The sequence below is a fragment of the Cyprinodon tularosa genome, unplaced genomic scaffold (assembly GCF_016077235.1).
Source record: "Cyprinodon tularosa strain WSP-4 unplaced genomic scaffold, ASM1607723v1 ctg341, whole genome shotgun sequence".
In the NCBI taxonomy this organism is placed as follows: domain Eukaryota; kingdom Metazoa; phylum Chordata; class Actinopteri; order Cyprinodontiformes; family Cyprinodontidae; genus Cyprinodon; species Cyprinodon tularosa.
The window spans coordinates 672,216-698,177 of record NW_024039054.1 but is presented as its reverse complement, the minus strand read 5'-3'; the positions used below and the strand labels follow the sequence as shown (position 1 = coordinate 698,177).

At 38.3% G+C, this 25,962-nt stretch overlaps 1 protein-coding gene across 8 annotated transcripts in view; it reads right to left on the bottom strand.

Moving 5' to 3' along the window:
* The window catches only part of mink1 (misshapen-like kinase 1), a 35,336-nt gene that overhangs the window by 7,704 nt on the left and 1,670 nt on the right, over nt 1-25,962 (bottom strand). For 5 of the 8 annotated variants that reach the window (XM_038294565.1, XM_038294567.1, XM_038294571.1 and 2 more), the window contains exons 2-13: nt 16,501-16,566; nt 14,093-14,275; nt 13,899-14,009; nt 13,716-13,806; nt 13,514-13,644; nt 13,372-13,426; nt 8,551-8,629; nt 6,966-7,141; nt 6,811-6,880; nt 6,497-6,707; nt 2,488-2,595; nt 1,871-1,957 (exon numbers count right to left, since the gene is read on the bottom strand). In XM_038294565.1, coding sequence (XP_038150493.1) covers nt 1,871-1,957; nt 2,488-2,595; nt 6,497-6,707; nt 6,811-6,880; nt 6,966-7,141; nt 8,551-8,629; nt 13,372-13,426; nt 13,514-13,644; nt 13,716-13,806; nt 13,899-14,009; nt 14,093-14,275; nt 16,501-16,566 — 1,368 coding nt within the window. The remainder of the gene's footprint in view (nt 1-1,870; nt 1,958-2,487; nt 2,596-6,496; nt 6,708-6,810; nt 6,881-6,965; nt 7,142-8,550; nt 8,630-13,371; nt 13,427-13,513; nt 13,645-13,715; nt 13,807-13,898; nt 14,010-14,092; nt 14,276-16,500; nt 16,567-25,962) is intronic. The other 3 variants (XM_038294566.1, XM_038294569.1, XM_038294568.1) reach the window with 3 other exon arrangements.

The window sequence follows — 25,962 nt, the reverse complement described above, 5'->3', positions numbered from 1 at the left end:
CCTTTTCCAATTTGGCCTTAGACTAATGTCACAACCTGCACATCCAGTGATGCACCTGCAGGATCAGGATAAAGGTAAACAACAGTGAATCAATAGAAGATCCTGTTACTAAAGAAAGGCTCACAACATAATATTCTGAATTCAAATTTATTCTAATACTGAAACAAGTATGGAAAGCCAAAAGGGCCAGAACCTCAATTTATAAAAAAGGGGAATTCATTAAATTCCAATGCACCTGTTCTGGTGGGTTCTTGTCCCTCAGTGCTGTCAGTGAACTACATGTCTGAATGTTGGTTTCTATCTGATATGGAGTTTCATCATTCGGCATCAGTCCTTTTTTTTGAAGGGACATCATACACAGTCCGCTTTGTTTTAAAAAGATATAAATATAAACAATAAACCGTGGATGTCTGGGGGACAGTTATTCGCCTATATGTTATGAATGCTGGCGTACCATAAAGAATAAATTATGAACAGTTTAGTTTGTGCCTTCAAGTCGTTTGCTCATAGAAAGATGTTACTTAGATATAACCTAACAGAATATCTTCAGAGCAGCTCCAAATGACACAAAACTCATATGGGTGAGTAGAACATGATGTAATAACGAAAAAAATCAAGGGCCCAATGTAAAAAAAAAAAAGTGTTTCCCTTTAAGTGGATTGCTTGTGCTTCAATGGCACAGTTACAGACATATTGCCTTTTAATCAAACCTGGCCCATGTTAAATGTATCGTTATTATTATTGTCTATATAGACTGTTGTATCTATATAGGCTGCACTGTATGTTCCTACCTATTATATTTATCCTGACAAAACATCTCTGCTTAAACTAATCTGACTCTTGATAGGAAAAATTACAATAAAAGGAGAAGAATGCACATCTATTACATTTAACAACCTATGTATGGGTTATAAGAAGTCTTTTCATGAATGATAATGTTTATTCCTAACAATAATCATGCTAAATCTTCGAAACTCGTCTACTGGATATATGTGATGCTTCCAAATTTGCTGTTTCAAACAGCAGGCTAGACCCTCTCAAGGGTTAAAGAACAGCAGCTGATCCAATTCATGCTTTTCGGACATTTATGTATACTTCTTGGGCAAATTTGATGCCACAATCCATTTCTGATTACATAAGTTTAAACATTAAATCAACAGTTACTTAGTACTTAACCCTTAGTTGGGTAGTTTTTGAATGATGTTAAAATAGTGCTACTCTTAATTTAAAAAATGTTTAGGTACCTTCCCCAACTCTGTGTGTAATACTGGTACTAAAAAAAAATACTGTTTTAATACAGTTACTGCAAAAAACACCTAAAAATATAAAAATCAAGCCAATTATGCCGTGATGTGGTGAGAGGGTGGGGAGTTACAATTGTAGGTAAAACTGTGAGCATTCTGTGCCATTTTATGCATACAGTCGCTTTTGGATAATGATCTTTCAGTTTTAATGACAGCAACTCCTACACTCCACAGGAACAAGCTGAAGACAGAGATGCCAGAGGCAGGGGGTGGGAAGTATTGCCTCTAAATGAAGCAGGAGGTCCTGAAAAACTGCAAAACCTCCACAGTAAATGTAGGTCATTAACCCTTTTTAAGATGGGCTGTGTTTGTGTTTTAGAAGACCTAGACGGAGATCAAACTATTGCTCTTTACTGAAAACCTTTGTAGCTTTTAGCTTGGCGTAATTTAAAGACACAAATCCAAATTTATTTTCACATAAAGGCAAAAAAACAGCATCATAGGAAGTTCATGTCAGTTTAATACCTTAATCCCTTCCATTAATGAGCATTTATTACCAGGTGGTTGAGAATAAAATGTGTGCGTGCAAAGTGAGAACTGATCAAGCATCAGTGAGGACTAGTTACCATAAGTAGCGCCTGCTCCTGAAGCAACTGCTGCTGAAGGATTTCTAACTGCCGCTGCTCTTCTTCTAACTTGTGCCTGATAAACTCCTGCAGCGAGGTGAGAAGGCACACAGGAAAGGTGGCGGCATGAGAGAAAGGAAATGATGTGGGAGCAGAGTGGAAGATAAACACAGATAAAGGGTTATGTAATATCATTCCAGCAAGCATTAAAAAAAAAGAAAGGAAAAGATTCTGCATCATTTTAGGAGTAAAGCAGCTGCTGAGACTTGGTAAATAAAAAGGTAATTAAGATACACAGACTATATCAAATATGACATTGTGAGTAATACACAGCGGTACATTTCAAAGCATTAAATCATTCAGATATTTAGGAGGACGGTGTGTAGCACAGAAAGATGGTGCTGGTCTGATGCCAGACTCTGATGCCGCCGAGGATAGACTGGAAACTGAGAGAAGCATCGAGCTCACCCACAGAAAACTCATCTGAGTAAATACACTAATTTAGATCCTTGCTGCTATGGCAACCCACTCATGGAATTTCACCACCAGCACTGCAGACACGCCCACCTCTCCCCTGATTGGCCGAGGGCCGCTCTGCCTTTGCAGTGGTTGGTTACCTGCTCCCTCTCTGCCATCCTTCTGTCCTCCTCCCGTCTCATGTCGTCCAGTCTCCGATGGGGACCTTTTTCTTGCTGCCTCACCATCTCTCGCTCTTTTCTCTGTTGCTTGGAGAGAGAGGTGACAGAAAAGAGAGAAATGAGCAGAGGAGTTATGCATGCACAGAGGAATTAGATTGTTATAAAAAAAAATTAAAAAGGCAAAAAGATCTACTGTAAAGAGCTGGAGAAAAAAAGGAATAAAAGGTATGATTCACCTTTACAAACAAGCATTATAATCAGTGTTGGAGTGTACTGCTCCAACTGAAGCTTAAACTGACAGTGTCTTATTTTAAATGGGTTTCATTTTGTTGATTAAAACAAAAGCATGAATTCTTTGTGGTGCAGTAAGGATCTTTGACCTGCGCAGCTGTTTATCAGAATCAGAATCGGGTTTATTGCAATTGTTAGTGAAGGAGTTCACAAACTAGGAATTTTTTATGGTACAATCGTGCAACATGAAACAGGTAAATAAAATTATAAAAATCTCTAAAAACACTGGGGTATAAGGCATGCAAAAAATAGACTACGGTAATATATACACTTAGGATAAAAATATGGATTAAAAAAATATAAAAAGTAAAATGTACAAGGTAGTGCAAATAGAGCAGCGTGCAATACAGCAGTGTAAATGGCATGGGCAGGTTATGGAGTCTGACATATAGTTATGTGTTCATGAGTCTTACGGCAGAGGGGAAGAAACTGTTTTTATGGCGGGAGGTTCTGGTCCGTATGGACCGTAGCCTCTGGTATAACCTCACAGATCCATCTCATTTTATTACAATACCATCTAAAGGCTTTATTTCTGTCATTAAATCCCAGAAGAAAGACGTATTTAGGGAGGTACCGACAAGATATCGGAAATCGGTCCGATATCAGTGAAAAAATGAATATCCAAATAAATCTGCATCGGCACAGAAACACTATGCTTCTGTTTTTATTGTAACTCTTTGGTTAATAAATGGGTCAGTAATTTTCATACCGGATGTTGTCAACTATTGTTCTCCATTTGAGAGATCTCACTTAATCAAGCCTTTTCCATCATATGAAATAAAAGCATGGATGGTTCAAGCTTTTATTCATTTTTATTATTCCCCGAGCTTCGGCTTTGCAGTGTTCCACAGACACTTTATATGATGTATCTTAAACAGAGAGGGAGTAAAGATGAAAGCTTTTGGCATCAGTGGAAAATTTAAAAATGCAGGATAAGTAAACAGATACACGGAGATAAGCAATCAAAATAAACGGCAGACCGGAATAAATGCTTCATGTAAACATGTTGGAATATTCTGATTGAAATGAAATAGTGATCTGAATGAGTGGGCAGGTCTATCTCGAATGAAGATCTGATTGGCCTGCATTTAAACGATAGATAAGTTTAATTTATTCTGAATAAGGGAAGCTGATCAGGGTGTAAATCCTCTAATCGCTCTAGCTAGCTGTTTTCTGATTGGCTGTTTATGATGGCTACATGACACATTTTTAGTCTGATCAGCCATTTTATTCCGATTGTGTCTATATAAACGGTACAATTGATTACTTTAATTTTTTTTTAACTGAACACATTTCAATCCCATCATTAAATTTAGTGCATATAATCAAACATTACTTAGAAAACCAATACCAGCTATCTTTATATCAGTATATTATGAGAATATGGTCTTCAGGTACTGTTAAAATAAAATGATTGTAAATGTAAAGGTAGTTTAACTTCTCCCAGCTGGTATGTGGTGTCCTCACGCTCACCTACTATAGTTCTATAGTAACCCCTACATATCTGAACACATTCTGTGCATTTCGTATGTGGGGGGCCTCTACCTGTCCACCAACCTCTGCAATGCTTCTGAGCCCCTTTGCTTCCATAACTTGGTACCAACTCTCCAAAACCAGATCCATCTTCACCCTTGTTTGCTTCCTTTATAGTTTTTTTTTTTACCTTAAATCTGAGAAATGTAAAACTCTGATTCGATCTACCAAGGAGCTACTATTATCTGAGCTTGTCCCAAATTATTTTAATCTACTATTCCTATTCGTTTTGATTCCTTTCATGTTGACATTGGCATGGTAACCAGAGGTAAACATTTAGACATTTTGGACCTTTTAAAATATAGAGCATCTATTTTTTTTTTATTGAACTCAATACTTTTATTCAGCACCTCTTCTGTGATCAGATCTCAAAAAGACAAATGTGGGAAAAGTAAGATGCTCATGACGGACAATGAGGGAAAGACGACGCATTTCTTTTGTGACTAATTTCCAGTGTTATTTTACATTGTACCACCCTCATATCAAATTTAAAGAACTTTAGGAAACCTCAAAAAAAAGCTCTGAGAATCACCTTTCACTGCCTGAGCCAGTTATTAAACCTTCCAGTCTTTGTTCTTGCGTTTTCTACCCTTTTATCATAGTTTCCATCGTATTTTTTATGGTAAATTCCTCCTCCTGACAATGACTGCAGTTCTGTTTTTTTTTTTTGGTTTTTTTTGCATCTCGGAAAAAGTGTCTGGTTTTCTTTTAATAGTTTTTTTTTCTGATTTGAACCAGTTCAAAGTAGGACATTGTTTGGACTTGTGTGATATTGAGACAGAGGTGAAAAATGTGGCACAAATGGTGTCATCTGGTCCCCCTAACCACTGCAGACTGTGGATGAATTTTTTCTTTTAATTTATACTATCAAAGGAAATTTTTCTTCAACATAACATGACTGTTTTCACAAGAACGTAAGAAATGTAAGCTATATTAATGAGAGGTTTCTGTTCTACTTGACATTGTTTAAATAGATGCAGCTTTTACAATTTTAAAGCTACATAATTTCTTTGAAACCTTTGAAAACATCCCTGCTGCTGGTAAAGTGAAAAGAGGAAATCAGAGCTTCATTATATGGCGTCTGGTTGATGATGCTCAATTACAAAGTTTACTCACATGCACTTCTTCCGATTTTCGGTATCAAATGGAAACTTCTCTTTACTATTTCATCAGCTTTGTTTCTTCACCTTTGAACCCAATAACACAAAAACTATTGATCTTTCATGAGAACGCCACTCTTGATACTGTCACACGTCAGATGGGAACCATTATCTAAAGAGCTTACATGATTTATTTCTGATATAGGATGTGAAATCACAAAAAGAAGACTTATTTTCCCAAAAGAGCATTGGTCTCAATCTCGCATCCTCAAATCAAATAAGACCTCATTACCAGATTTCAGTAGAAGCTAAATGCATGCTAGTGAGGTAGCCTAGCTGTTAATTCAGGTGGAAAAGGGACACACCTAAAAGCTGCAGGACACCAGTTCGTCATGATCAGACACCACTACTATAAAGTTCAACAAATGACTTTAAATTTTTGTAATGGGAAAAAAAAAAAAAACATTGGAAAACAAATTGAGAACTTGAATGGAATTGAATAAAACAAAACTCCATTATGTTAAGAGGAAACAGGAGAGGGAGCTGGGGATTAACATTACATCCAAGGAGTGGGAGACGACAAATTAGGTGCATTACATTACTAATAAAGAAATGTGGAGATATTTCTCCTAGGAAAAAATGTATCAGCTATTTTTTTTAAACCCCAAATGAGGAGCATGTAAACAGACTGGTTGTTCTGGTCTGTGTGCTGGGGGGGGATGTGGTCCTCACGCTACCCTGGGATGGGGTTTATCAGGCTGTCAGAGGTGTTGGCTATAACATAAAATTTAATTACTTATCTTCTAATTGGGGGAGTATGTTCCCAAATTGTTGGGGATCCTAATAAAAGCAAATATTGTGTTAATATTAGGAGTATTTGACCTTTAAATTAAGCTAATATGATGAAAAATTGAAATGTATCTTATGACAAGAGGTGACTATTATGTTGACATGTCTAGTTTGTCTATTTTAAATAGACAATAAATAAATAAACCCAACAAATAATCTGAAAACAGAACAAATGCTTCAGTGAGAATTCACTCGGATGAGAAGTTGACCATTACCTCTTCAAGGCGCCGCCGTTGTTCCTTCTGCTCCTCAATGCGTTTCTGTCGGTCGTGTAACAGCTGCCTCTTGTGTTCCTCAGGATCTCGGCGCTGAGCCGCCAGTTGGGCTTGCTGCCTCTTGAGAGCCTCCGTGCGCTCCTTGTTCTCCTGCTGCAGCCGCTGGAAGTCCCGCCTCAGCGTGGACTCACCAGGCACGTTAAGGATGGAACTGATGATTAAAGTTAGGATCATGCATGAAAGGCCTTTCAAAGACTTGACAAATCCACTCATGTGTTTTAACGGCCACTAAAAAGAATGGATCAAATCATTACCTCGATTCTCTGTCATCGCCGCGATTCTCATCCTCCTCATCACTACCGCTGTACTCGTACTCCGTCTCTTCTGTAGGAAGAGGAAAAAATTATTTAATCACTCCAAAAACAAAAAATTGCAGCACATTGCAGGTCTTTGGGTCTCATCTCTTTACCTTTCTCTCCCCTCTTTTTGCGCGTGCGGTCAATGTGATCTTTGAGCTGAATTCGGACCTGCCGTTCAGTGGGCTGGTCCCTGATGAACGAATGCTTGAGCAGCTGCTCTGTGCTTTGCCGGCTGTGATAGGTCTTGACGAGGCAACCCTCTATAAACTCCATAAATTTCTTCGACCTGGGAGGAAGGTTAAGGTCAGGGGAGAAACACCTTTTCATGACAAGGGGAGCTGAGGGAGGTAAACCTGATTTATAACCCATCTAAAAAATTTGCAAGCTAATAAAAACAATTATTACATATTTAAAAGTGAAATCCTTATTGTTTTGCAATATGAAATGAACCCTAATCAGCCTTGTTATGACATTTAAACCAAATTAGTAATTTTAAAGGTTTCGCAGCAACACTTCAAATAACAGGAAATGAGGCCTTATAAGGAGGATGTAGTAATTTAACGCTGACATTTTTTCTAAGATGAGAGGGTTATTTTATCCCCCAAAAAAAGTAAATGCTCGCAACTTCGCCAAAACTAGTAAATACAGATGTATGGCTCCATTACGGTCAACCCTCCACTGCAGCTGATTTTAATGTTTTGCTGGTCGCCTATGGGACATCATCTATCCGACCTTTTGCACCCCTGCTTTCCGCCCAACGTTCTTTGATCCAAAGCCACTGGTCTTCTTAAAGTACTTAAGGCAAAAATAAATCTCTAGGAGAGCGTGCTTTTTCCCTCAAGCCCTCACCTGTGTGGAACAATCGCTCTCTTTTTTATAGCCAAGCTAAAGAGCCACTTGAGCACCTTGACTTATGCAGCCGAACTCGATGCCTAAACTTATGTCTTTATATTGTTGTTTTATTGTTGATTTAAGTTTTTATGTCAAATTATTTTATCTTTTCTTTTACAATTTTATCACCTGCTGTTCAGCGTTTTGTTCGAAAGCACTTTTTTGAAAGAACTTTAGTTATTTTTTATTGTTTTCAAAATATTTAGTATGCTTTTGTTCCAAAAAATATATATATATATATAGTATTGATAAATCCTTATTTCCAAAACAGTTCATAACCCAATAGTCACCATAACTGAATCTTTTCTGTAATCAGAACTTGGGGCTACAGAACAGGAAACTTGGAAGTTTAGCAAGGTAGTTTACTTCCTGCATACCCGAGTAGTCCAGAGAAGCAGGAGCTCAATCACAGGATTAGATTATGAGACAAATCTCTTTTAAATATCTCATTTGTCTCCAAAGACATTCAGCAAATGATGCAGCTGTTCATCTCCCCATCGTTTCCATTTAGTGCTCTACTCTGCCAGCTTGTTGTTGTGCTGCTAAACTATAACAACTCAAGAGCTGCCTTTTAGATGGTAATGAAATAAGCCCTTTCTCTGCTTTCCAAACATTACAGCTCTTTTTTTTTTTCAGTTAAAATGGGACAGAAAAAAATAAATAACAAAGGCCCACGGTAAAGAAATCTGAAACCAAATTGTCTGATTTTATGACTTACTGCTTGTAAATGCATCGCTCCACTTTATCAATGCAGCATTTTAAGGAAAACAAAAGGGTCTGGATAAGAGAGCCTTTTACACTCACCATTTCTTGGACTTCAGTTTCGGAGGAGGGTTCCTTGGAATCAGAAAGAGGGCCCTCATTGGGTGCATGTCACACAATGCTACAGAAATAAAGAAGATTATCAGAGTTAAATCCCCATAACCATGCTGAGAGCTAAGGATAAAATAAAGCAGGAACAAAAATACCAAACTGAATACATTTTCATGTTGAGCTACACACCCTGCATGTAGTTTGCAAATCATCTTAAACAATGTTATAGGTGCTTTTTTAAATCCTGAAACAAGGTTAGAGCTGTTACTCAATCTCTCCCTGTGCCTCAGGCTTATCGCTGCTCCGAATGTAAGAGCAAGGACTGTGAGTCACCATGCTCCTAGTGTAGGTAGGCAGCTAAACCTGACTGGTTAGCTTCAGAGTTTCACAGTAAATAGGCTTTTATTATGCAGTCTTTTGGAGACGAGCAACGTGACTGACGCAGCCAAAGGCAACAGGATTTGTCGTGAGGGCCACGATAACCACAAGCATCACAGCTAACTCACTGGGTGCTCCATTGCTTTCTTTCCCAAACATAAATGCGAGATGCTTCCAACAAAATCCTGCTAATGGAAAGGATCCAAGGTCAGAGTTCAACTCTGAAGGCATTTAATAGTAGACCATGAAGGAGAGGAAACTGTGCAATTAGTCATATGAAACCCCCCTAAAAAAGAAATCAGCAGGCAATTTAAAAGCTTAAAACTGAAACCATTACCTTAACCTTAATGACAACCCTGGTAAAAAGAGGGTTGGTGTCCAATACAGTAAACACAGTTCTCAAGAACCAAATATTATGAAACCCAACTAGTATGCCTACATTTCACCGTGAGCTGTTTGCAAAGCTTTGATGTCACAAAAAGTTTATCATTTGAAGTTGAAAGAAAATCAGGAATGGTTTCCAGATTTTATTTACAGAGGACAATATAAAGAAAACGTGGCTTAAGGCTGGGTGATACAGTTTAATCTCTGATATTTTTTCCCCCCAACTAAACTAAAATTCATCATTTATTTTCTCCCATTAGTTTCATGAAAAAAACAATGACAAATTACACACTTGGAAAAAAGGGTTTTCTTTAAATCACCCCCCACTGTTAGGTGACCTTAATATAAAATGACTGTAAAACAATCATGTTGCCAACAAACAATAAAAACACTACATATTTGCAGCTAGCAGTGTTACAAAGCGAGCTAGTTTCAGAGTTATTGGGAGATAACAAAGAACAAAAGGTGATGAATTGATGTTACTCTGACCTATGGAGGCCTAAGGAGATGATAGTAGTGACAACACTACATCTGATTAATTGACAATATTGATTTAATCACCCAGCCCTAAAGTGGAATACATCCACATTGTAACCCAAATTAAAGTCACCAACTGCTTTTGGAAGTTGAAATGGCTAAAAGAATCCACCTTAGTAGGTTAAAGCAGGTCTCCATCACTGCTCCCTACACAGCTCTAAAACTGTAAAGGGAACACACAACACAATATAACTTCAATCACTTAAAACCTCAGTGAAATCACACTGTCCACTAAGGAAGTAATATGCTGTTGTACAAATTAAATAAACAGGTAGACATTACTGGCAATTAGCAAAACATATTCAATAAAGGAGTGGGGGACCACAGACCACTTCTCACTTCCTTTGCTTTCTAGCTGATGTTTTGGTCACTTTTGAATGTGGGTGGTGCTTTCATACTCGTGGCCGCACCATTGATGATGGCTCATCAATGCGGGCTGTGGCAAAAAGGTTAGCTGTGTCTGTCAGCATAGTGTCCAAAGACTGGATATGCTACTAGTAAACGGGCCATTTCACCAGGAGATGCGGAGGAGGCTGAAGGAGGCCAACAACCCAGCAGGAGGGCCCTGGACAGGTCACCAGTCCATCGCAGGGCAACACCTTTCTATAACAATCGCAGCTGGTTCCAGTTCATTTTGGGGCTCTTTTGCATGCTGTTGTTCAACTAATTTTCTTTCGCATGGCTCCACCTGACGACTCTCCACTCGCTTCGCCTCGTCATCAGATAGGAAGAGTTTTTCTCCACTTTCCTGTTGTCTTTTCAACTCAACATTGCAGACCTGGATTTTGCCGAGTCACCAATGAACCTGACAGTCATCATTATTGACTGTGAGAGGAAGTCAGAGTATCCGAGAGATCCCATGTATGCACAAGATAAAAAAAGACATGTAACTCCATACAGGAAGACCCCAGCTTTAGGTTAAAAAACAGGACCTTCTTGCTGCAAGGCAACACAAAATTTACACTACCCTATGAAAAGCGATCCGTGCCGAGCTCGGTTCCTTACAACCATTTACACACCATGCTAGCACGGTTGCTCACCTCCTAGTGACAATCTACGGTACTACTGCTTTCTAGAGGTAAACAGGCAAACAAACATGGCAGCGCCCCTAAAATTCAGGAAGTTTGCGGAGAGTCAGGCTAAGAAGGCAGCCTTTGGTAAATTTACTTGAAAGACTCGGCTTTAGGAAAGTTGAGGCGACAAATGATAGTCTAATCAGGGCTTACAGATGCAGGAAACAACGACTGATGTTGAGGTTAATCACATTGCTAAGCAGAATCATCAGTGGAAATCATGTGGCACGGTAGGGAAGCTAGTATTTTTATGAATGTCGGAAATGTCCTGATTACGGAAGCTGACTGTAAGGAGTCTGTTAATGTGCTTTGTATTATCTGAGAACTGAGCCAGAACCGATAAAGCCCTACTGATAAACTAGTACCATGTTAGCGCAATTTGGCTGCGTCTGGCATGGTCTGCTTCAGATGTGTGTACCATTTACACTCAACAGTTATTACCGATCTCGGCATGGTTTCAAAAGGGTAGTGTAAATGGGGCTATAGTTTGTCTTTAGAGGGCACTTAGGCATGCTTCTTTTAGCAAAAGGGCCTTATGAAGCCCATTTGCATGCCACTGCCTTTGGTTTCAATTAAAAGGCCAATATTCATAGAAACGACTTGATCCCAAAACATTTAATGTAACATGTTGGAGAAGTTTTCCTTCAGCTTGAATTACAAAGCTGTGAAAGACCGACAGCAGCATGGATGGAGCTTTGTATCTGAGAATAACTGAAACACAGAATTAAACAACTTAATAATAATCTGAAAAGGAGGTAAGATGAATGCAGGTTAATCTTCAAAATGTCATGAGTGCAGTATAACCGAAAGCAGGCCAGCTGACAGTAGGATATGCCCAGCTCCAGTCGCCTGGTAATCACGTCACTCAAATTCAAAACATTGCAACCTCTTAATAATACCTGTTGTTCCTGTCTTAATACTAACTTCATCTAGAAAAGATGAAAAGAAACTGCTTTTTGCTTGGCGCCTTCATAAAACACGTAACATAAGGAATTAGTATTAAACTGTTTTTCAGTTCCATCTGTTCTGAATAATAAAGCTAATCTTCATTTTTAAAGTCAAAGGGAAATGGCCGTTCCAACCGTTTTATTTCCCAATTCTCCCGTGTGGTGCCCAACTTTGCACGAGTAAATAAAGTGAATGTAATTGGTTGTTTATCAAGGGGGAGGGATTGTTGTGGTGGAAGGTTCGCAGGCAAGTTTGGTTTTGCCTGCGTCTCTGAAGCATCTTGCTAATCAGTTAGCAACTTAGTGCTACTAGGTTCCCAATGGGAAATTACATTAGGACCAAGTAGCACGTAGCAACGACACTGTTAAGGAACGCCATGGACAGCAGAAACATGCAAGAGGAGAAGAGTTTTGTGTCAGAGGTCGTGGACGAGTCTCCTCCGTGAAACATTTTTTTATTTAGAGGAGGAAAGAAGGGACGAAGATGTTGTGAAAGAGGACGCCAGGGCGACAGAAGCTTGCTTTGGTGAAGAGGGCTTACAGCCGTACATGTTTGAGCCCTTGCCTCGCAACACTGCCAGTTCTGTTAGCTCTACGCCTGCTGAAGACACAGACGTCCATCCCTGTGAACACTGGGACGGAACCCAATGGGAAAGGAAATGATTCTTATTTCTTATTTCAACCGTTGTGTATATTAGCTGCGACATATAAATCAAGACCCTTGATATATGATTGAAGCTGACTTATAACTACCTGGCCTGCATAAAATAACAGATTTTAAGACAGGATTTTCTTTAAAAACAAATTATCTAACTTTTGGGACAATATCGTCTGTTAAAGAGTACATTTATATACATATTTAAGCCAGAAAGATTTGAAATTTAAATACAACTTCACTACGACTTCAATAATGTGAGCATTTTAAATACCTTTTTCAGAACCTTAAAGTGAAACAACAGAACTCTTGCTTAAGTTTATCACAACATCAGAACCTCCTATCATCTCGACACATTCCACTCCCAGAACGGGCACAGACAGGCTCAGATTTCCACAGCAGTCTCCCTTTAAGATCGTTTGCTTTGCTTTTCAGATTACTTCTTCCATTTCAAAACTCAAATCAGAGTTGCAAGATACTGAAAAAAAAAATAAATACAAAACAAGCAATCACCAGACTAATGTAACGCAGCTCTCTGCTACCAGAGACAAGCCCCAACCTTTGCCAAGCTTGTCCACCCTACTTCCCAGATATTCACTCAGTCTTTGGTTCTGCACTAAATCCCAAGCTGAGATCTGTGCCATGAGCCTCCACAGACCAACTGACAGCTCACAGCTCCACTACCTTAATGAGAGTGAATCATCTGTCCATCTGAAGACACAGACAACTGGGCCACAAACACAAGACGCACTCATTCATGAGGTCTTTCAAACTGGCTTTGATATTAGGATAATTATCTAATGCAAGATAGAAATCAGAAATTAGATCAAAAACTTACGAGGAGCTCCCTCTGCCATCTCAATGGCTGTGATCCCCAAAGACCAAATATCACTCTGTAAGAAAAAGAGGCAGTACAGCGTTATTGTTTTATTCTCACAACGCAGAGAGCGAGCAAATAAAGGAAGAGCTGCTGCAGTCACCCTGTAGTCGTAGGTGGAGTCAGGATTCTCGTCGCAGGCGATGACCTCGGGTGCCATCCAGTAAGGAGTCCCGATGAAGGTGTTCCTACGTCCAACAGTCCTGTCCAGCTGAGCGCTCACCCCGAAATCAACTGCATTCAGAAGGTGGAGACTTGTGAAGGTGTGAGATCATCATAAACAGACCAATTAAAGCAAAACATACCTAGCTTGACCTCAGCGTTCTCCGTTAGCAGGACGTTCTGGCCCTTGATGTCTCTGTGGATGACTTTGTGGGCGTGGAGGTGAGAGAGACCCTATTCACAGACCAAGATATCAACCACGGTGGTCAGTGAGCAGAAATGGCTATATCAGAATGGATCTAAGTAGAAAAACTACAGCTTCCCACCCTCAGGATCTCTCTGCAGATGTACGCAATCCAGTCTTCCTTCAGAGAGCTGCCTTTAGTGTTTTTCACCAAGTCAGTCACAGATCCTGCTCCGCAGAACTCCATCACCAGCTGTGCAAAAGAAAAACGCGCTCAGTGAAAAGCACTATTGGTGACTGAGTCATCAGACCGGGTAGGAATCAATGTGGACTTACCCAAAGTTGATCGTCCTGTCCTGGTGGGCTCTTCTTAACAAAGGCGCCGTAGTACGTGGCTATGTTGCGGTGGTGGCTGTACTTTTTCAGCATGTTGATCTCAGCTTTGATCTCTTCCTCTTCCTCCTCTGTAACGTCCATCACTTTGATGGCGGCCAGCTGACCCGTCTTCACGTGACGGCCCTGATAAAAGAACAAATCAGAACAGCTCAGCAGTCTTAGATTAACATAATGTGGAACAATCAGGAGCAGCTAACTGCTATTTCAAGTCATTGTTTTACTCTTGTCTTTAAATTCAGGGTCTCTCATCTTCTGAACCAAGCTAACTTAAATCCTGATGCACAAGTTACTCTGCAAAATATATATAAAAAAACAAAACAAAAAAAGACAGCTTTTTACAGCTATTCAAGAAAAATGCACTCCTGTAGAAAAGCTTCTAGTACTCCTGTAAAAATGCTTCAACAGCAGCACAACATCCATTTAGTGGGAAAAAAATATTTCTGCCACAATAAATCCTCTGGTAAATAGAAGAGCAGTTAGTCTTCACAAACATTGTAGCAGGGTGGAGCAAGCAAAGAGAGGAACATCTGAACCTTTCTCTAGATGAGAGGTATTCAAGTCCAGTCCTCCAGGTGACTTGAACCTTTTAAATGTGTCCCTGGTCCAACACCTCAATCAAATGGCTGAATCACCTTCTCTGATGGTAGTCAAGTTCTCCAGAGTCCTGCTGATGACCTGATTATTTTCCTCAGAGGTGTTAAATCAGAGACGCGTCTAAAAAGGTGCAGGACACCGGACCTCGAGGACTGCAGTTAAGGAGGCCTGCTTTATTGGAAGGAAGAACCGAATGTGTTCGATTGTAATCCTGCTGAAAAACCCAATGATTTATTGAGTGAATTTTGTTCCATTATTGTACGAGCAAAAAGCATGTTTTGTAAATGAGACTAGGAAAAAATTGTAATCTAGGAATAAAGAAAAAACAAAAAAAAAATAAAAACAGTTTGTACGTGTAAATTTGCAATTTTCTCAAATTTCATTTTTCAAGTAATTTGTTTTTCTGTTTTTTCTTTTTTCATATTCTATTTTTTCCAAATGTAATTTTTCGGATTTCACTTTCATATTGATTCTTCCGAATGACATTTTTTTCTAATTGCATTTTCCAGGTCAAGTTCTCTTCATTTCTGAGGACGGACCTTCCTCTGAATAAGGAAGAGAAAAGAAACATTTCTATTGGTCAAGAGCGTTTGTATTGAGTTTGAAGTGAAGAAAATGTGAAGTCTGAAAAGAATGCAGTTTGTAAAACTATCTGAAAAAAATAAAAATAAAGAAATAAGGTAAAATATTAAAAAAAAACTATTGAGTAAAAAATTAATCAGTAGAATCTGAGAAGACTGTAAAGCAGGCATCCCCAAAGTCTGTCCTCGAGGGACGCTGTCCTGCAGGTTTCAAATGTTTCCTTGCTCCAGCCCAGCTGGTTTTAATTGAAAGCTGATTAACAGGCTTTTGCTCAACTGCAATCATCATAATCAGCTGTGCTAAAGTAGGGAAACCTGCAAACCTGCAGGACAGTGGCCCTCAAGGACCGACTTTGGGGATGCCTGCTGTAAAGGTACTTAAAAAAATGGTTTTGGTTGTTTTAAAGTTGATTGCATTTTTTTTTATTAGTATTCACAAAATGTGTTCTTTGCATCACTAGTGGGACATAATTCCCTCCATAACAATCACTTTTGTTTGCAAATTTTTATTAAATCCAGCTTTTTGCAACTTATGAGTTAAAAGGAAGTTTAAAGCAGTATTCAATAACTCAAAAGGGAACCAGGCCCACAGGATCACAGATCCTCCACCATACTTAATTACAGCTATGAAGCGATTCCCCACAGAATTTGCACCAAGCCGGGTTTTTTTTGCATACAATTATTCCTCCTAAGCACAAAGCTGCAGTTAAAGTCCAAGCACTGTAGTTGTTTTTTTGTGGTAAAGCATTTTTCAGACATGCCTCCAAAACCACTGGCTGATATGTAAATAATGTCAATTAGCTCTAATGGAGTCTTGATGATCCCAAAATGGCCGTCTTTTAGGTAGTTACTTCTATCATGATCATTTTGTTTACTGTTGACAGGGGAAAGATGATTACAGGTCCTCATCTCACCTAGTGATCATCAGCTGAAAAACAAAATGGCTCTCTGTGTAATGATACATTTCTACTCCAGGAAAACAAAAGGTCATAGATTGTTATGCGAGGTCCTACCAAATGGGAAATTCAAGTATTTAAACATTGTTCAGTTACATTTATCAATATAGCAGATAATAGTATGATTAATGCTGCCTCCAAAAATACTTTATTTTTCTTATTTTTTATTTACTTGAAAGATATAGATCTATGCGTGTATATAAGCATTCTGACTTACCTTGTACACTTGCCCATATGTCCCATTGCCGACGACCTCGACCAGCTCAAAGATTCCTGCCGGATCCTTTGGAAGAAACAGAATAATTTCCATCAAAACACACAGTGGGATAAGAAATAAAACTAAATCAGAAAATAAAAACGCTAAATACATAAAAGAAAAATAAAATCTCATTGTACAAATAAAGTCAACTTTGTTTGGATTGACATACTACAACATATATTAAATTCAAGCAAACTGTTCTCTTTCTAAAGTGGGTGCTGAGCCTGTGTAAAGGTTGAACGCCACCTTCTTTAAGCTGTTATGCAAGAGTCAGGTACAGGACGGATGCTGGAGTTTGTATACAGGTTATTGGCCAGAGGAGTTGCAAAATATCTGGATCTCTAATATCAGCAAATATTGCAATATCATGCGTCCCTGAAAATAATCTCTTACCATTTTCTGTTTAAGATGAATAATGATATATGAAGCGGACAATGAATCGTTATCTGTATATTTCACAATATAATTTTATTCAATAGCATTTCTGATATTTCAATATACGTTACAGTTTTTTATTACAGCATGTTACGGAATGACAATCTGAGCCCTATGCAGTTTTTTTATTCATATTTCTAGAATAATTTTCACAGGTTTGTACAGGCATTTATTGTGGACATTCTTGGTAATCTTTAAGTTACTTTTTTTTTCTATGTTCATATCATCATATAATAACAGAAATTATGAAATATAAAAAAATTTTTGGTCACGACAGATATCAGTAATAAAATTTAAAAAATATGGATTAGAGATGTTAATCAATTTGGGATTAATTTTCAATGGTTTATTAGATCAAAATTAGCTCCAGTTCAATCCGATTAACTAATAACGTCTGCTTTGAAAGACATTCCTTCAGTGTTGCGGTATTAACAATCAATCAAATTCTTTATTGTCAACTACAATTTGCATTGTAATCGTGATTCCAGTTTCAGTACAAACAGTTAATTACAGGGGAGGTATGGCAGAAAGAATGATTTACTGAGGCCATGCGTGCCGCAGAACGCCGCCGTTTGAGGGTTCTTATGGCTGCTAGGGGCCCTAACATGAGGCGGTTCCCTTAGTGCGCTGACTTTATCTCTGTTGAAAGATGGATAACGCCGTCTAGTATACAAGTATAAGTATAGGGTGGTGCTGTTCAATCTTAGGCAGAGCCTCATTGGTATTTGTATGAGAAGTAAAGCATGCTAGAGCAGAAACATGAATGGATCCAGACTTTGGCCTGGGATTATTGACTCTCTTTAATGGAGACAATGATGTAAATATAACCACTACATAGACTCCTTAGGTAATCACATGTTTTAAAGGCACTGCTAGCAGCATTAAGTCTCTCTCAGCATCAATTGTTGGCTTAAACTAAAAACAGAGAGCTACATCACAGTTTCCTGAACGAAGTCGTACATAATCTTGACAGTATATCAGAGTGATATACCCCGTCTGCCAATTATAGCTTTACATCTCTTTATATTAGAAATTATAAGTGTTTCACATGTTCCATTCATATTTTTTTTATTTAGTAACCCAATAGGTTCATGATTTGTTAGATCTTCTAAATGTGTTTATTAATGTGCAAGAAAATATGGCAAAATAAATCGCTGAAGTGTAATGATGTACTAATATTTCTTTAAGCATATTGTAAGAAAGAGATATAGGTTTTAGTTAATGGAAAGATCATCTTGATGGAAGAGAACATTTTTTGGCACATTTGTATCAGTCCGATATTTAAACTGGCTTGTATATCAGCCACCAATAGTTATTAACTTGTAGTTTCTGTTTTCATTTCAGGAGGAGAAGAGGGATCGGTCACGTAGTGTTTGGTCATGTGACTGTGAATCCAAAAAGTTAAAAAACAATCGACTAGACTTTGTTTTCCCAAGTGTGAAGACGTATCACTTCCCACCCAGGAAGCTTTTTCAATTCAAAATGTCAGAAATAGCATTGAGTTTGAGGCTTTATAGAGTAGCCCAAAACAAAGCCTTGTTATGGCTTAGAAAACATGCAAATTAAACCAGAGGAACAGGCCCACCCCTGAGTAATGGAGAGCTGTTGAGGTCTTTGTTAGCATGCAATATCCAATACTGGCCTATGCCAATGAAAAGGGGGGTCGTTATGGTCATTGTTGGCCTGGCTGACCAGGCAAGATGGCTTATTATGATAGTGGGAAGGAATCAACTCCATTGCTGGAACCCGAGTCTAACCCATCTGTTTAAGGTTGGTTTTTTTCTCCTAATATAAATGGCTTCCTTCAATTTGCCTGTTTTCTAAGCCATAACAAGGCTTTGTTGGGATACTCTATAAAACCTGGAACTTCCAAACTTGGAAAACAAAGTCCAGTAGTTTAACTTTTTGGAATGACTACGACCTGGATAGGTGAAAATCTTCACCAGCTTGTGACCGTGATATTGTAAGCTTGTGATTTTGGGTCTTTAAAGCAGAGAGGCGATGTCTGCACTGTGTTTAGTCTTTCGTGGTGTCAAAGTGTAGGAAAATAAATGGTATCCGTTAATATCATTTACTGGTGGAAACAGCAATATTAATAGTCGATATCAGTATCGTCCCAGATTTTTTATTTATGTGCATTTCTCAAAAAAAAAACTATCAAAGCCTTGTCCCAAATGTCACATAGGAATTGTTTTAACAAAGCAGTGATAAAAACGTATGAGAAGCTGAAAATATACTTTTCTATAAATCCATGAGTTAATAAGTATCCAGCATATACCGTCCTGATATAATCAAGAGTCTGATTTCTCTGTGGAAAAATCTCTCGATAATTTTGAATATCAGTAAATAAAAGTCAGTCTCTTACAAGAATTTGCTTTGATATTCATAAAGCCTTAATAAAATAAGCCTAAGCACAGGTCTAAAAACAGAAAAAGGCCTAACATTAAGAACATTTTATGGATTTTTTTAAATCTACATACCAATGTGAGCTATAGCTCTGTCACATAAACATGAGGTCTTTTAACAGCATAAACCTAACTCTAAAAGGAAGGTTACTGGGATGATTTCTGCTCTGTGCATTAAAGCCAATGATAATCAAACATCCTTGTATAAAAAGAACATCAAATGCCAACCCATAAGACTTGATAGAGGGAGAATAACCAGAGTAACATAAAGAAAAGACAATCAGAATGGATTACAGAATGTATTACAGTACGATAGATGATACACTGATGGATGAAACCTTTAAAAACTTTTACTAACTTGCTTCTTTTTAGGATTCAATCATTTTAAAATTCCTGCATTGTGCACAGAGATTTCACTGACACTAATAATGAGTAGGTTGCTTTGACAAAATTATGCAACCCCCCCCTCCCCAGAGATAAGCGAAAAATGACAAGCAGTTCCACTTTCATGCAATTTCAATATGGCTTTAAGAAGATGAGTGGGTGGTAAGACTGCTGCCTTGGGTATCAAATCTACACCATGACCCATCCTGCTTTCATCCATCTCCAGTCATGGGGCTTCTACCATCTAAACAGAGGTTTTTACTTTATGAAAGGGAGCAAACGCAGAAAACAAAACAACAAATCAGAGTTTGGTAAGGAAAATATATAATGCAATAGATGTAAAATCAGATCTAATGTTAAAGACACTATACAGATTTTTAAGCTCGCTATGAAAAGGGACACAACAGAGGAGGAAATGTGACGTAAAACGAGAGGAATGATGGTATTGAGAGAAATAATGTAATGATAGAGTGGGCGGTGAGGCAGAGGAGGTAGCTTCACCCACATCCAGCACGGAGAGTGGGATGAGATGAAGGAGTTGAAAGAAGGGGAAGGGTACAGTTATATTCAAGCATCAGCAAATCGGCTCGGAAAATCGACAAAGCGAACCACAAATATACGATCACAGGGAGAGAAATCAGCATAGCAGGGCAGACAACAGATACATACTTATTCTTCTTGGTTGATTATGCTAAATAAATAAATAAATGCAGAAGGCATAATGACCTGTACATACTACATACAGCGTTAAACTGTCCTACACTGTAAAGTAGAGTGTCTTTGAAAGACTAGTGAACTTCCTCGGGCTATGAATATCAAAGTTCCTGCAAGAAAAATCTTTCATGAACACAAACAATAAAAGTTAATCTTACAAAAATATTTTGACATCAAAAGAAGAAAAAAAAGGTCTATGTTCACTCAGTAGCTCTTGATGCTCATTCCTGATCTTTTTCTGAAATCTGATCATTTTGAGATAGTTGTTTATTCTAATTAATAAAGATGTCACACAGCGGTGCACGATTGATCAAAGTTATCAATGTAACCATCACAAGCTTCAAATGCGGAAATGCGGTATTTGATACACTTTATAAACTGTCGGCTAGGTCTGCAATGTAGTACCACACATGGCAGTGGCTCAAGGATTAGGGTCAGAATTGGCTGTGTGAACGCAGCCTAAGAAATAATTTTCTTTTATGATACAGCTACATGCTTAAAAAAATAAAAAATGGCTTTTAAGGGGTCATAAACTAGTATTTTATACAAACAGTCCTAAATTAGTCTAATATCATTTGTAGGGCTGCAACTAACCATTATTTTGCAAATCGATTTATCCGCAGAGAATTTTTTTGATTAATAATCGGATAGCAAAATGTTCCTTAAAGAAGATTTTTGTATGACAATAAAATAGGTGAAACTAAAACTTTTCCACTTGTGTTCTGGATAGAGAGATTAATGGATGAATTTTTTTTTTTTTACAATTTTGATATTTTTACTGGAGCTGTTCAGTGGCACAGTTGGTAGCACTACTGCCTTGCAGCAAGAAGGTTGCGGGTTGGATTCCCGGCCCAGGGTCTTTCTGCATGGAGTTATGTTCTCCTTGAGCATGTGTGGGTTCTCTCCAGGTACTCTGGCTTCCTCCCACAAATTCTCCTTAGGTGTGAGTGTGAATGGTTGTTTGTGTTGCAACTGGCAACCTGTCCAGGGTGTACTGTGCTTTAGACAGCTGGAGACCCCCCACTCGGGATAAAGTGCATCATTAATTGGATGGATATTATTACTGCTCTACGTTGATCGCTCTGTCAGGTAAAAGCATATTTTAGAATCTCTATACTCAGTTAACAATTTATCAATTACTAAATTAGTTGACCATTTCAATAATCGATTAATTAGATTAGATTAATTCTTTCAGCCCTAGTCATGTGTAATCAATTTAGTGGAATCTAGATCCATATTCATACCACTTCTAATAAGGATAGGTGGGAGAATTACACTTTGTGTATGTACGTTCATGTGAATGCAGGGTTAGTAATGTTAGCTTCCTGCTCCCTAACACAATAGCTAAAAAGTTACACAAGCAGCATCACTTATGACCATCAGGTGAATCTCTAATTGTTGGGAAAGAGACGGTGGAGGGGATAGCGAGGTGGGCTAATGCTAGCATGCTTCAGTGAATAAAACAAATCAAGGATGAGGACCAAAATGTGGAGAGCAGAAAACCAAGTCAGTCTTTCAATCTGTAGATACTTAGTGAAGCCAAACACCACCACAGACATTTGAATATCAAAATGGGAAAACAACTTCAAAAGCATTACAGTATTTTCTAAAGGTCTTTGTGGTTTTCTGATTTACAAACGTTATCATGGAATCTTTGAAAACTCTGCTTGAAACTACAACATCTATTTCAGCATCAAAATTAATAAAATTAATTTCTTACCCCATGAACACCAAGTGTTTCCTATCTGATACATGCAACCTCTACATCAGTGTGATACATTTGTTCTTAAAAATCAAATTCACATATAGTGAACAGAAAATCTAGGGGAAATGTCTAATGAATCATAATTATCCAAATAACTTAATGAATTTAGAATATTCAAAACTGATATTTGTCCCCATTTATCAGAATGTTTAATAAAAATATTAGTTTTGAAAATATTTTATTTGCCAACAATAATTTCAAGGTTTAGGCTTCAGGTGTGTTTCCAATTAAAATGTCCTTCTCAAAATATAACCCTTAATGCTGCCTGGAAATCACAAGATCTTTTTATTGTATTTTTTTTGTGCCACTGAGTTGCCATTTTCTATATTTGATGTCCGCTAACTTTTCATGTTAGCAAACAGAAAGTAGAAGTTTGCATGTTTGAAGTTAACACCGTCCGTAGCTAGAGGTGATTGCATGGCATTCTATCATTCAGAAGGTGACGGCAACGCCCGAGAGACGCTGCCGTGTGGCCAGGATTACAGCCGCACAGAAGAATGCTAGATGATGATGATGATGATGAATGCCACCTACCGTACTTTGATGTTTGATTCAACTTCTAAATGGCACTTTTAAAATGGTGACTTTGCAAAATCACAAGAACACTTTCACACTTGTATCTGTTGGGTGCTTTTGGCCAAATACAGTTTGGTGATAAAACGTTTTAACAAAAAGGGAAGGAAACAGAAAGGATGCAGTTCTTACTGTAGTTTAGAATAGCAAACAGCTGCGAGGTAATCCCTATACCTCAGCATTGCTACCAAAAAAAATAATAACCAAAAACCCAGTTGTAAGATGCACAGCCAAAAAGGGAAAGGCTTATCTTTAATGTACTCTCATCTGTCTGACACTTTGATGTTGATAAAATGTACTATGGGACAAATAAAATATTATTCTATACTAAAAAAGTAAAAAACATGGATCTGAAAATCAAATGTATAGTAATTATCTACAGTTTGACTAATGTCTTTAAAATGGGCTAGGTTATGGTCCCCTTAAGGCCAATACGGCAACATCTGCCACTAGAATGATTTTACATACAAAAAAAGAAAAACCTCTTTTCAAAATATAAAGAAACTAAATAGTTTTGGTGGTGATGAAATAGGCTTAGGCACCTCAATCTAGCAAAACCTTGTATAAATTGGTTATTTTTCCAGACATTAACCTGGATTTTAAGCATACAGGTGCTGGTCATAAAATTAGAATATCATGAAAAAGTAGATTGATTTCAGTAATTCCATTTAAAAAGTGAAACTTGTATATTATATTCATACATTACATACAAACTCATATTTCAGATGTTTATTTTGTTTAATTTTGATGATTACAAATGACAACAAATGAAAATCTCAAATTCATCATATCAGAAAATTAGAATATTGTGAAAAGGTTCAAAATTGATGGCCCCTTGTGCCACACTCTAATCAGCTAATTAACTCAAACCACCTGCAAAAGCCTTTAAATGGTCTTTCAGTCTAGTTCTATAGGCTACACAATCATGGGGAAGACTGCTGACTTGACAGTTGTCCAAAAGACGACCATCGACACCTTGCACAAGGAGGGCAAGACACAAAAGGTCATCGCTAAAGAGGCTGGCTGTTCACAGAGCTCAGTGTCCAAGCACATTAATAAAGAGGCGAAGGGAAGGAAAAGATGTGGTCGAAAAAAGTGTACAAGCAAGAGAGATAACCGCACCCTGGAGACGATTGTGAAACAAAACCCATTCAAAAATGTGGGGGAGATTCACAAAGAGTGGACTGCAGCTGGAGTGAGTGCTTCAAGAACCACCACACACAGACGTATGAAAGACATGGGTTTCTGCTGTCGCATTCCTTGTGTCAAGCCACTCTTGAACCACAGACAGCGTCAGAAGTGTCTTGCCTGGGCTAAAGAGAAACAGGACTGGACTGCTGGTGAGTGGTCCAAAGTCATGTTCTCTGATGAAAGTAAATTTTGCATTTCCTTTGGAAATCAAGGTCCCAGAGTCTGGAGGAAAAGAAGAGAGGCACTTCATCCACGTTGCTTGAAGTCCAGTGTAAAGTTTCCACAGTCAGTGATGGTTTGGGGTGCCATGTCATCTGCTGGTGTTGGTCCATTGTGTTTTCTGAGGTCCAGGGTCAACGCAGCCACATACCAGGAAGTTTTAGAGCACTTCATGCTTCCTGCAGCTGACCAACTTTTTGGAGATGCAGATTTCATTTTCCAACAGGACTTGGCACCTGCACACAGTGCCAAAGCTACCAGTACCTGGTTGAAGGACCATGGTATCCCTGTTCTTAATTGGCCAGCAAACTCTCCTGACCTTAACCCCATAGAAAATCTATGGGGTATTGTGAAGAAGAAGATGCAATACACCAGACCCAACAATTCAGAAGAGCTAAAAGCCACTATTAGAGCAACCTGGGCTATCATAACACCTGAGCAGTGCCACAGACTGATCGACTCCATGCCACGCCGCATTGCTGCAGTAATACAGGCCAAAGGAGGCCCAACTAAATACTGAGTGCTGTACATGCTCATACTTTTCATGTTCATACTTTTCAGTTGGCCAACATTTCTATAAATCCTTTGTTTTTATTGGTCTTCAGTAATATTCTAATTTTCTGATATGATGAATTTGAGATTTTCATTTGTTGTCATTTGTAATCATCAAAATTAAACAAAATAAACATCTGAAATATATGAGTTTGTATGTAATGTATGAATATAATATACAAGTTTCACTTTTTAAATGGAATTACTGAAATCAATCTACTTTTTCATGATATTCTAATTTTATGACCAGCACCTGTATTTCATGAGGTTATCCATCCATTTTCTGACACCCTTTATCCCGAGTGGGGTTGCGAGGGTGCTGATGCCTATCTCCAGCTGTCTACGGGCGAAAGGCAGGGTACACCCTGGACAGGTCGCCAGTCCATCGCAGGGACAAACAACCATTCATTCACACACACACACACACACACACACACACACACACACACACACACACACACTCATACCTAAGGAGAATTTAGAGAGTCCAATTAACCTAACAGTCATGTTTTTGGACTGTGAGAGGAAACTGGAGTACCCGAAGAGAACCCATGCATGCTCAGGGAGAACATGATAACTCCATGCAGAAAGACCCTGAACCGGGAATCGTGTATTTCATGAGTATTTTTCCAAAAGTTTCATCTCATCAATATGTGTGGGACCACTGTCAAAAAAACTGCATCCAAGGTTCAAACCATCCATTTAAAAAAAACGGTTATCAAAATGAATCCAGACTCAAGCATTCGTTGACTGGAAACATGACAGTCCAAAGGGAAGCCAGTAATACACAAACATAGAATGAAATAAGCTAGAAACAAGCTACTAGTCCAGAATAAACCCCTGTGGTCTGGACTAAAGTTGGCAGCTTCTGAAGAGAGGATTAATAATCAGAAAAGGAAAAGATTGACAAATCTGACAACATTGTTGTTTGGATTGTAGTCCAGATAAAACTTTCAAACCTCAGAACACTATAGCCCCCTGCCAAGCATGGTGGAGGTAGCGTCATGCTTAAGGCATACTAAACTGAATAAATTACAAATTTTCAAGAGAAATTGCAAAACGCACACATTTATGATAATGCTGAATTTGGTTACTTAGTTAATAGATAAATGTATAACTTTTACACTTAGTAGGAGGTATTTTTCAGATTTGAAGGAGTTCATTTTTAAAACATGCTGGTTA